Here is an 11,752-nt window from a genome sequence, read left to right as displayed (position 1 = left end):
GAAGTTAGGAGGGCAGCTTTGCTTCTGGTTGCGTGTGGCAGCTTTGGCCTCTAACTTTGTTACTTAACTGCTTAGGGTTATTTTAATAATTTATTATTTATTAGTGCTTTTGATGTGTGTGGTTGCTATTGGGAAAGGACAAAATAATTTTTTTTTTAAGTTTTAAGTGCCCGAGTTTTTTTTTTTGTGGGTAAAATTAGTTGATTGAGTTTAATTGTTTAAGCTTTATTATTGGCAATTTTTGTTGTTGGGCGGTATATTTTGTTTTAAATTTTAGATCTATAAATTTTTTTATGGCATTTAAAAAGAGTTTTCTTTTAGAAAGTCCTTTTAAAGGAGTTATATGCTAGAGTTATAAGTTTCTTTACAAATTGCTAATATAGTAAGTGATTATTAGTAAGTAAAAAAAGTTATATAAGTGGTGGGGCTAGATTTAAACTAATAAAAATTTATTACCTTAGCAGTTTGTGAATATATTGTAAAAAAGTTTGTCATTATAACATTACTTTTAAAAAAAAAATTAATAATATTATTAAGAGACAAAATATAATGTTATAGAACAAATTTACTAAAATTGATACATGTGAATATTCTAATCTTAGAAAAAAAAAATTCATTAGGAGGGGTAATTGGGCCCCCAGTTCAAAGCCTCCTCCGTCCCTATTTAGGGTCTGTTTGGATAGAACTTATTGCTGAAAACTGAAAACTGAAAACACTGTAGCAAAATAAAATTTAAATGTGTGAATAGTATTGTGGGACCTATTTTTAATAAAAAAAATAGCTGAAAATGAAATTTGTGGGTCCGTGAACAGTGCACGAATGCATTGTTCACGGCAAAAAATAGCTGATAAGTCAAAAATATACTGCTACTGTTCATAAACAGTAGCCATTGTCCCCTGAAAAGCGTGCTGCTGCAGGAAAAAAAGAAAAAAGAAAAAGTGAAACGCAGGAAAGTCAACAAGTGCGGCTGGGGAAAGAAAAAAAAAAGAAAGAGGCAAAACGCTAAAGGAGAAACGCAGACGCCAAAACGCTGAATCCAAACGCATTCTTAGTGTGAAATTTTTTGGGTGCACAGACTTTCTCCCGAGAAAAACAAATAGCACACTTTACACGTGCATCTAAAATAATAGGAAAATATAGAGTTGTTAACTAAAACACCACAAACAAATATAATGTTGTTGTCTTGTCAGATCAATAATAGAGCAAGCAGAGCTGTGTATCAGTGTTGTGCTAGTACCACTATACTGCTAAACTTTATACACTGATATGCGGCCATCAATCACACCATATACCCAGTAGTTTTTTTTTTTTTTTTTTTTTTCTTTTTATGTTTTGGTTTCTCATATACACAGTATCGATTACTCAGTTCATTCTACATCTAAACGAAAAACAGAGAGAGTCTGATACCACGACCAGCAGGCAGCAACTCCGGGTGGCAAGCTATAGAGGACTTGGGGCGTTGCAAATCTGCATTCTGCAGTGTAAGTGATTCTTTTTCTCTAGTTTATTTTCTTAGTAAACCAGAGATATATGTATTATATTTGGGTAATTTTTTTTTTGGTTTGGTATTAGGATGAGTTTTGATTTACTTGAAAGTGGAGTACTGAGGAGTGAGTACTACTGATTAACGAAGGATTTGTTTGTTATGTTTCATGGAAAATTATTAATTAGGTAGCTCCCTTTTCAGCTTTTTAATACATTTGCAAATGCGAAAAGAGAGAGCATGATGGATACTACTCAAATGGGTCCAAACGTAAAAAAAAAATGGAGCTCAGGACTTAAAAAGTGTTTTATTTTGGGATAGGGAAAAGCTGATCTAGGAATTTGTTAAAGTTGTTTGTTTTCGAGAGGCTATGGACAGGGCCAGATATTATTATTATTAATTTTTTTTTCTTAATCAATTTTCAAATGACATTCATAATGTTAAAAAGAGAGTACGATTATTTACTCGTGTTTTATGCTGGATATGGAAAAAGCTGATTTAGGAACTAGTAAAAGTTGTTTGTTTTGGAGAGTTTAAAATAAAAAAAAAAATAAAAAATTTGTGTTGGGATTTTCTTAGTCAACTCTTAAATTTGAGGGAGGCTCTAATGAATTTTAAGAGAGGAGGACTAATTAAAGTACTCAACCAAACCAGTAGCATTTTTTAGGCTCAAATGAATTTTTCTTAATCAACTCTTAAATTAACACACTAGTACCAACTGTTTTAAGAGCAGGGCAGGAGTTGCCATATATGGATTATAATTTGCAACTGCTTCTGCACCTGCACCTGCACTTGTGCAATTTTAAAATACCATAATAAAGCCAATTTCTGTCACTTTATGCTGTTCAAATCCCATTTCCTCTTTCTCTGCCTTTTAAAATGCGTGCTATTTGAGTTATTCAGGTTCAATTTACATTTTATAAATACACATTCTCATATTTAGAACATTTTTTTTTAATTAAATATTTAGAACTGCATAGTGTTTAGGTTTACTACATTTTCTGAACAATCAGGTGAAGGACCAAAGCTTTTGTCTAGAGCATTGAATAGGGGACACGATGTGAACACGTGATCAATTTTGAAGACGTGTCAGATTTAGTGCATAGGACCCAAATTAGGCCCCGGCCAAGAGCCCTATTGTTAAGTGATATGGTTATGAGTTATCAGATTCTCAAAAGAACTGTTAGTGTTATGAGTTATTTTTGCCATCAACAAGGGAACGGTGCAAGGTTAGTTTCTTTTGCTCTTGACATTATTATTAATGTTATGAAATTGTTGTGTTCTTAGCTTTTTTTTTTATATTATTATTTATCATTTTCTAGCTTTAATGTTGCTTATTTGAATATGCTGATATCTAGTTCATTCTTTTTTTTCCCTCTCTATCTACTTATGTGCTAACAATAACATTTTTCTATTTTGGCCATATTCTTAAGTGTTGTTTGTTTTGGCATACAACCTTTTTTAGAAAATATTTTCTGCATGTTCTTATACTTGCATTCCAAATTTCAAGCTAATCAAATATTACTTACTTTTCAATTCATAAACCCATCTTTTAAACATGGTTTTAAAATACAAAAACTTAAAATTTAAACATTATATATAAGAGAAGAGCTTATGCACACTTGAAGATATTAGTTGTGTATTTTTAATGAAATATTGCAGAACTTTTAGGCATTTTGGGGAAAGTTGTTAAAGACTCCCACATTGCAGTTGAGTGTGGCCTTTGATATGAGTTGACCTTCGAGTTAACTTTCATAAAATAAACTACTTTGAGAGAGTTCAGAGCTCATTCTTAACATCTGAATTTATACTGAACAAACTTTCAAATAGATAAAGAAAAAAAAAAGGGGAAAGGTTTTGCTATAATTTCCGCATACAAGGGTATGTGGCAGCAAAAATAAAGGGACATGTGTTCAGGTACGCATATCCCTTTCTTTTTGTTGACACATACCCCTGTATGCAGCAAAACCTTTCCCAAGAAAGAAAAATACCAACTTCTTATATTCTATCAATAAAACTAACCATAATTGAAACTAATCAAACTAATTCTAATCCAAACTAATTTATTTGAATGAAAAAAACATACCTCAATTATTATTTTTTTGTACTAGATGATAGTAAATAAGAGCCAATAACTTTTTTTTGTGTTTGCCTTGATTTATTCAGGAATAGTCAGGACATTGAGAGGCAACGTCTTAAGAATGGTGGAAGTGATTCAGTGAAAGAAACATGGACATCAAAGACAATTCTTGATCCAAGGAAGGCGTACCTTAAAAGGTGGAATGTAGGATTTGTATTGTCGTGCATGATTGCAGTATCATTGGATCCTCTGTTCTTTTATCTTCCTGTGATCAATGAAGAAAAGAAGTGCATTCGGTTAGACAAGAAGTTGTGGATCACAGCTATCGTTATGCGATCCTTCTTTGATATCATTTACCTACTGCATATCATATTGCAATTTCGCACTGGTTTTATAGACAAGAAGCTTCTGAAAAGTGGAAAATCTGAGTTGAATACAGATGCTTGGAAAATAGCTCAGAAATATTTATGGCCGTGGTTCTTATTCGACATTATAACTATTCTTCCCATCCCGCAGGTAAGGGAGACCTCTGCTAATTGTTGTTCACTTGTTTGGTTTGATAAATGTTGCTTAAATTTTTTATTTTATTTATTTTTATAATAATTTTAAATTTTAAATTTAATATATATGTGTATGTGTTAACTAATCCATTATTGTGGCTTGCAGCCCCTACCAAAGAAAAAACCCTTGTGTAACAAATCCTTAAAGTGTTACTAGAATATAAATTTTAAATAAAAATAATATTCAAACTACTCTGTTTTGGGGCTTATATATGTATTGTAAATATATAGATGACAATGTATTGGTCGCATTGATTATTTATTGTTTAGGACCTTAAAAATTTGGGACTTTCTGCATGCTGTTGTCTGGCTCTGTATAAACTATTCGGTTGTGTTTTTTAGAAGAAATTTTTTTGGCAATTCACTAGAAGAAAAATGGATATAATATAGAACATAATACAAAGAGGCTAAAGCTGAATAGTTTCAAACGTTTGTTTGTAAGTCAAAGTAATTTTAACCAAGAGACTTGTAACTCAACTAGTACATCGTTTCCAACACTGGAGAGTCCATAGTTCAAAATCCCCCTCCCCTATTGAATTATTAATTTTTTTAAAAAAATTAAATTTTAATATTTAACTTTACTTGACTATATTAATTAGTTATCAGAATAATGGAAAATATTGAGGTAATATATATAACATTTATTTTATTTGTTGATTATGGGAAATTCAAGTATGATGTTTGACTTTTCCAATTAAAAAATTGTCGAAACTAGGTTTTTCAACAAAGTAAAATAAACTTTCCTTTAATAGAAAATTGAGTTGTTTTAAAAAACAATCATTTTGTGTCGTTCATTTATTTATATTTTGCCAACAATTAATATTGGTTTTCATGTATAAATATGTTGTTGAATTTTAGTCTATTTCTTATTCTTTGAATATTAAAAAAAATAAAACAAAAATTGATTCAGACTTTGACCACTAAATTAAATCCTAGTTTAATTTCCACTACCTCCATAATCTCTATTTTCTTTAAGTTATCATTGTCCTACAGATGGATTCTATCCATTTGCTCTAAACACTAAATTTCTTATATTTCAGGTGGTGACTCTGACTATTTTTTCAGAAATGAGAGGCACGAAATCTTCAAATAAAGTAAAATTCTTGAACACTATTGTTCTCTTCCAATATGTGCCAAGAGTTTCTCAAATCTACCTATCTTGGAGGAAACTAATAACAAATAACAAAAAATTTGATAGAATCGTGCTGGTCAAAGCTTCATTGAATTTCATTCTATACATCCTTGCTGGTCATGTAAGTTTGATTGGGAGTAATTTCACATTCATTAAATTTAATCTTGGCAAGTTTTGATATTTTATCAATGTTTTGTCAGCTTTAATAAACATTTATTTCAAATGAACCCACATATGAAAAAAAATTATAGATTCACTTTATTTGTTTTTTGGACTTGTGTGGATTAAACCTCTTATATGAATGCCTGGTGCAGTGGTGGAAATGTAAAGGCAATAACTCATGTTAGTGTTCAATTTTTTTATATTTTTTAAAGAGTTTTAACCTATGGCATCCACTTCTGATGATAGTTTTTTATCATCAGACCAAGACTCCAATCGATATTTGGTGTAGGCGAGAATTGAACCCCAAATATTTTATTCAACCTTCCAATTGAGCTGATTGGAACCCACTATTTGTGTGATCTAAAGCACTTGTTTGTGAGATGACTCTTTGCGTTTTATAATTAATAATAATAATTTAAAAAACCTGGTTTATATCCCCTTTGCTTTGTTCAATCTGTTAGCTGATTTACATGGACCAGGGGACTCAAGGGTTGATCCTTGACATTCCAACATGGTTTATATCCCCTTTTCTTTGTTCAACCCATGAGCCGATTTATTTAGGGGGAAGACCAGGGGTCAGGGGGCTGGAGCTTGACCCCTGACATTTCAACAAATATGTAGCAATCCCTTATAACAATCAGGGTTGATTAATTTTTTTGTTAGATATATTTTTCAAGTATCTTATCTTTCCAACCAAGCTGATTGTCATTTGAGATTATTGAATGTTATTAATTTTCACAAACACTATATTGACAATCTTTCACAAACTCTATCCTTTTTTTTAAATGGGATAAACGATGTGTTGCAATGAACTTAACAAACAATGTGTACAGGGACTGTCCAATATCTTAATGCAGCTAGAAGCAAATTGTTGTTACTCACTTCAATACCGAAGCTGAATGTTATATTAACTTCTCAATTGTAGCAACAGATTTTTTCTAGCTGCATTAAGATATATGAGAATCCTAGAGTTGAAACAAAATCCCATGATGGAACGATGATCACTGGGATCTCCTACCTAGTTGGCATTAGTGTATGCCCAGAGTGCTAGTAGCGACTGGAAGAATAAATTAATTCTATGAAAAAAAATGCCTTTTAGATCTCGAAGGATCCTAAGAACAACATCATAATAGGATGATTGAGCTGCTGCCATGAATTGATTGACAATGTGTATTGTGTAAGAGATACTTGGTCAAGTGATTATTAGATATAGACTACACTCCCAACCAGTTCTGCTTGTAAAGTGTTGGTTGCGAAGAGGATCATTGCTATAAATATGTAATTGAGTGTTGTTCTCAATGGTGTTTTAACCATCTTACTGTCTATTGATAGTAGCTTAAATGATGAGGTTAGAGGTGTAGTTGGCCTGAGTAAGATAATACCCATCAGATTATAAGGAAATCTCAAATAATAAGTAGAAGTTTCATCTCCATAGAATCCTCTTTTTCTCTTATTATTATTGTTCTTGTTGTAACAATTAATAATATTTCGTTGGGACGTAGGATCTTTACAGAATTTATTGATGTTTAATGATTTTCTGGTCTTTTAGGTATTGGGAGCCTTCTGGTATTTTTTCTCTACTCAACGACTGGCGGCTTGTTGGCACGAAGCGTGTGATCAACATCGTAGTAGATGTGTTGGAATTTCTTTTGATTGTGACCACAGTTTTGGAAATCTGTCTTTTTTAAATGATACTTGCTCTTTAAATGATACTAAAAATGCAACGTCCTTTGACTTTGGAATATTTCTTAAAGCCCTTCAATCTGGTGTCTTAGAATCTGAAGATTTTCCACAAAAATTATTTTACAGTTTCTGGTGGGGCATGCGAAATCTGAGGTTTGCACATATTAGACTTTTTGCTATATTCCATATTAAAGCTATCTCGATCAATTCTTAATTTGATGTTTGAACACACTAGGACTAAAATAGTTAATTTCTCCTAGTTTAAAATTTTCAAGAACATTAAATGTCCTTACACGCTTGTCTATTGTTTTTTTGAATATGAAGGAATCCAAATCTTCTATTATTTTAATTACTTAAATATGATGGGTTACTTAAATATGATGGGTTATTTATTTATTTATTTTAGGAAATTAAAATAATAGAAGACATAAATTTAGCATTTAATAAATTAGATGAATATGTGGTATGTTTTTATTTGTGGAATAGGAAGAGTGAGACAGAAGATTTGGACTCGATTGATCCTCACACATATGTTAAACCAATAATTTCCCTGCTCTTATCACTGCGCACCCTTGGTGCGGTGATTACTCCAAAAGTATTAGTGCTTGTGAGGTGTGAGGGATAAAGGCCGGAGTTCAAGTCTCAAAGAGGAAACTTAACACACATATACACTTAAATTATGCTAGAGTAGAATTTTTATCTTGTATAATAATAATAATTTCCCTGCTCTTTGCTACTTTGCTAATAGATATTTTTAAATATCAAAGAAGAGTCGAACTAGGCAAATATATTTATAAAAAAAAATGTTGTGATCAAGAAGTAACATCTGTGTCAAAGTTATACTTTCTTGTCTATTGCTTATAGTCATTTCCCGATACATTTTTGGTGTAGCTTTTGGTAGCTTCTTCTCTGCCATATTATACACATAGAGGTATAAGATATTGACTCATCCGAAATAAAAAGGAAATAGCGGCATGTGATAGAGTTTGAGTTCAATATTGGTCTTCAATTTTTGTTTTCTTCCCTTAGGCCTGTGGTGATGGTTTTTCTTTTCTTTTTTCTTTTCATTGAGAAAATTTTCTCATTAATGTAAGGGGAGGTCGTATATCTCCAAAGGCCATAAACCTGTGATCTTGAAGGCCCAAGCATAGGACTGCACATCTCCTTTTAACTTGTTCATTTCCCCTAAAAATGTTTAGATTCTTATTTTATGCATTGTAGTTATAAATCTTTAAGATTAGTATCTCATACATTATAGTTATGACATTTTTGCAGTTCTCTTGGTCAAAACCTTGAAACAAGTAACTACGTATGGGAAAACTGCTTTGCACTTGGTATTTCCATCTTTGGATTGGTACTATTTCTATATTTCATGGGAAATTTGCAGGTGAGTACCCAATTCTTTTCTCTTCTCTTCTTTTCTTTATAAAAAACTTTAAGCTCCTTGTTATTTTTTGACTTATTCAGTAAATCTAATTTATAGCATCTTTCTCTCACATAAAAGTAACCTCTATTAAGCATTAATTTCATAGATGACTCATTTTAATGTGAGAGAGGTTTGTAAAATACCATTTACTGTACTAAATGAAGAATAGAGTGTTTGATTTCTAGAAAAGAAGTATAACACATCAATAATTTAATATGCTAATCAACCAATTATTATTAGTAGTATTAAATTGATACTATTAATTTTTTGATAAATTTAATAGCTATAATGGAGAGGTGAGATTTGAACCCTAGAAATTTCTGTTGGAAACACCTAGATTAATGGAATGTCACAAAATTTTCTAGCCTAGGTATGGGCAAAATCGTGTCTTGAAACAGAAACATGAGTTTAGAAGCTTAGCTATGCATGGAGGCACTTCGCGACGCTCATCTCACGATGGTGCCTCATTTTTCACGGACTCATTGACTTTCAATTTCCGGGGTAAGTGTTTTATGGTGACATGTTTACATAAACAATGATACAAACAGGAAACATCGATGGCTTTATGATGTGTGCTCAAAAATTGGGAAAACATTTCGAGTTTTGGAAAATCATTTTAAGAATCAAATGTAAACCTCCCCCCTTTATCTTATTTACTTTCTTTTGTTTATATTTTTTGAGAAAAGAAAACTATTACTCAACTACAAATGTCTCAATTTCATGATAATGAAGTTTTGTTTTCTAACCTGAACCCAATGGAGTTGTGTTGAACAATGAGATGTATGATTGTAAAATTTGGTGAATTGAACTGACTAGTAGAGGTGGGTTAGATGTACATGCAGTGGACAGCTACAAAATCTGTTAAAAATTGGGATAAGGTACGCAAGAAGATGAAGTCGAGTAAACGACAAAAACAACAAAAAACCATGAGATCTTGGATTTCCCAACGGGCCTTTAATGATACCATTAAAAGAGAGATTATAAGGAACATAGATCAGAGATTTGAAGAAGACGAAGATGTTTATGTGGAGAACCTGATACCTGATCTTCCTCCAGAACTTCAAAACAATGTCAAGCGTCATCTCTGCTTAGATCTTCTAAAGAATGTGAGTTTTATACATCCATTATACTTTTTTTAAAATAAAATATTAAATATTTCTTCGTACCTTTATTTTTAATAATACATATTCGGGGAATTATATAGATATAGCATAAAGTTTTGGCTAATATAATAAAAATTGGGGACTTTACATTCGATGTCCTGCAATGCACTAATTTGGAATTGATATCCTTGCTAAACTCTTAGGAGCATTATGCTTCAAAGGCATATTTTATTGTTCGGAGATTCTTCGCTTGGTCATTTTAAACGTGTTTTGTTCCAAATTCTTGTAATCGAGCAGTTCAAGAAGTTTTGTTTGGGTTTGCAGAAGAGAGGAAGAATTTGTATGGTTAGAAGAGTGCCCCTCATTTCTCCTTCCTATTTGTTCAAAAATATTTGGTTTGAATAAAACTCGATTATCATTTCTTTCCAAAAAAAAAAAAAAAAAAAGTACCAAGAGTTTTAAAAAATAAATAAAAATTCTTTGACTAAAAATTTATTGCCAAAAGTCTTACAAAATTTCGAAAGAAAATTCATTTTTTTATTATTTCAATAATTTTTAGTTTTTTAGTCATAATGGCTTTTTTATTTATATATATATATATATATATATATATATATATAATCATTTATCATAATGTTAGCTATTGAGATATTTGGTCTGACATAATGTATTTATGTGATGTAACATAAGATAATTTTTTTCTTTTATTTTTATTATCATTCTATTTTTTAATTTCAATGATATTGCGTTAATTAATTCTTCAATTACTTTACATAAGTTTTTTTTTTATAAATTAATTCATGCATTAGACGGGCATATTACTTTTACATATATTTTTTTTTTACTAATTTGTACTATTTCAACTTATATTTATTTTTCTTGATCAGCTGAAGTTCGTAAAAGACAATGTTAAGCAAGAACAACTGTTGCTTAAGATCTGCGACTCTCTCAAACCAAAGTTCTACAAAGAGCACTGCTACATTGTTCAGGAGGGAGACCCAATTGATGCGGTTTTTTTTATTACGGAAGGCACTGTATGGACTTGCACAAGCAGTAGTAATGGTGGTGAAGACTCCCAACATGCTGAGCGGCTTGAAAAAAATTTCTTTGGAGAAGAACTTCTTGAATGGGTTATGAAATCTTCCTCAGCAGACATGTACAACCTATCTAAACTCCCCGTTCATTCAAAAACACTCAAAACCCACACAAAAGTGGAAGCCTTTGCTCTAATGGCCTCCGACTTGAAGCACATATGGCATTCTAAGTTGTCGCGATTAGGCCCCGGAGGATTGCAATACCAGGCCGCTTCCCGTGTACAACGAATTTGGCACTGGCACCGCGATCACCCAAAGCCGGATGATGCTGTTGTTGAATCGAAGGAACCTTCTATTTTACAACGAGTCTGACACTGTTGTTGCAAAGCAATAGTTTGTTATGATGTCTAACATGTACTAAGTTAGTTTTGATGGACTGGTTAGTTTTTATTTTCTAGTTATAGAGTTGCTGCTCTTCTTTTTTTGATGGATTGTGAAAATGGTAATGGTAGAATTAGAGTAAATTGTTTAGGGTAACATATGTCTGCACCTTCTAATTATTCAAGTTTGTAAGTAGTAGCCCATTATGTTCCATTCATTTGTGTTACTAATGCAATGTATGGACACCAAAATCAGCAATTTATGCACACCATGATACATAGTTTATTTTCGTTATTATAAAATGTAAATTACACATACCACCCATGTGTACCCATTTGTTTTTTCAATAGGCATGGTATATTCTTAAAATATGGAATTACCCTGTTAGTTTATCTTATGATATTTACTTCCCTTGTAGTTTTCTTTTTGAGATATTTACCTATTTTGTAATTTTGTTTATAAGGCATTTACCTTTCTTGTGATTTGCTTTTTGGCGCATTTTTGTTAACTATAACAGAATTAGATGACGTGAAAAAAGTGTCAATATCACACACTAGAAAAGCAATTGAAGAAAAAAAATTGTAAGATATTGGCAGTAAGATATTGAAAGATGGTGGTGCAGTTGGTAAGATTTGAATGTTTCTTTAGGCTTAAGCATAATGTTAATTCAAGAATTTTGTAAAGTAGGTCCGCATCTCACACCCCACT

General features: G+C 31.6%; 1 protein-coding gene across 1 annotated transcript; it reads left to right on the top strand.

Moving 5' to 3' along the window:
* Positions 1-1,282: 1,282 nt before the first annotated feature.
* LOC142642003 (cyclic nucleotide-gated ion channel 1-like) lies at positions 1,283-11,315 on the top strand. The gene is made up of 8 exons (XM_075816350.1): positions 1,283-1,481; positions 2,497-2,712; positions 3,650-4,079; positions 5,164-5,376; positions 6,967-7,253; positions 8,376-8,487; positions 9,357-9,632; positions 10,517-11,315. The coding sequence occupies exons 2-8, from the start codon at positions 2,633-2,635 to the stop codon at positions 11,033-11,035; spliced, it is 1,917 nt and encodes a 638-aa protein (XP_075672465.1). The 5' UTR covers positions 1,283-1,481; positions 2,497-2,632; the 3' UTR covers positions 11,036-11,315.
* The last annotated feature ends 437 nt before the right edge of the window (positions 11,316-11,752 follow it).

Source organism: Castanea sativa, chromosome 7 (genome assembly GCF_040712315.1).
Source record: "Castanea sativa cultivar Marrone di Chiusa Pesio chromosome 7, ASM4071231v1".
In the NCBI taxonomy this organism is placed as follows: domain Eukaryota; kingdom Viridiplantae; phylum Streptophyta; class Magnoliopsida; order Fagales; family Fagaceae; genus Castanea; species Castanea sativa.
The sequence above is the reverse complement of the archived record's forward strand: the minus strand, read 5'-3'. Positions and strand labels throughout refer to the sequence as shown.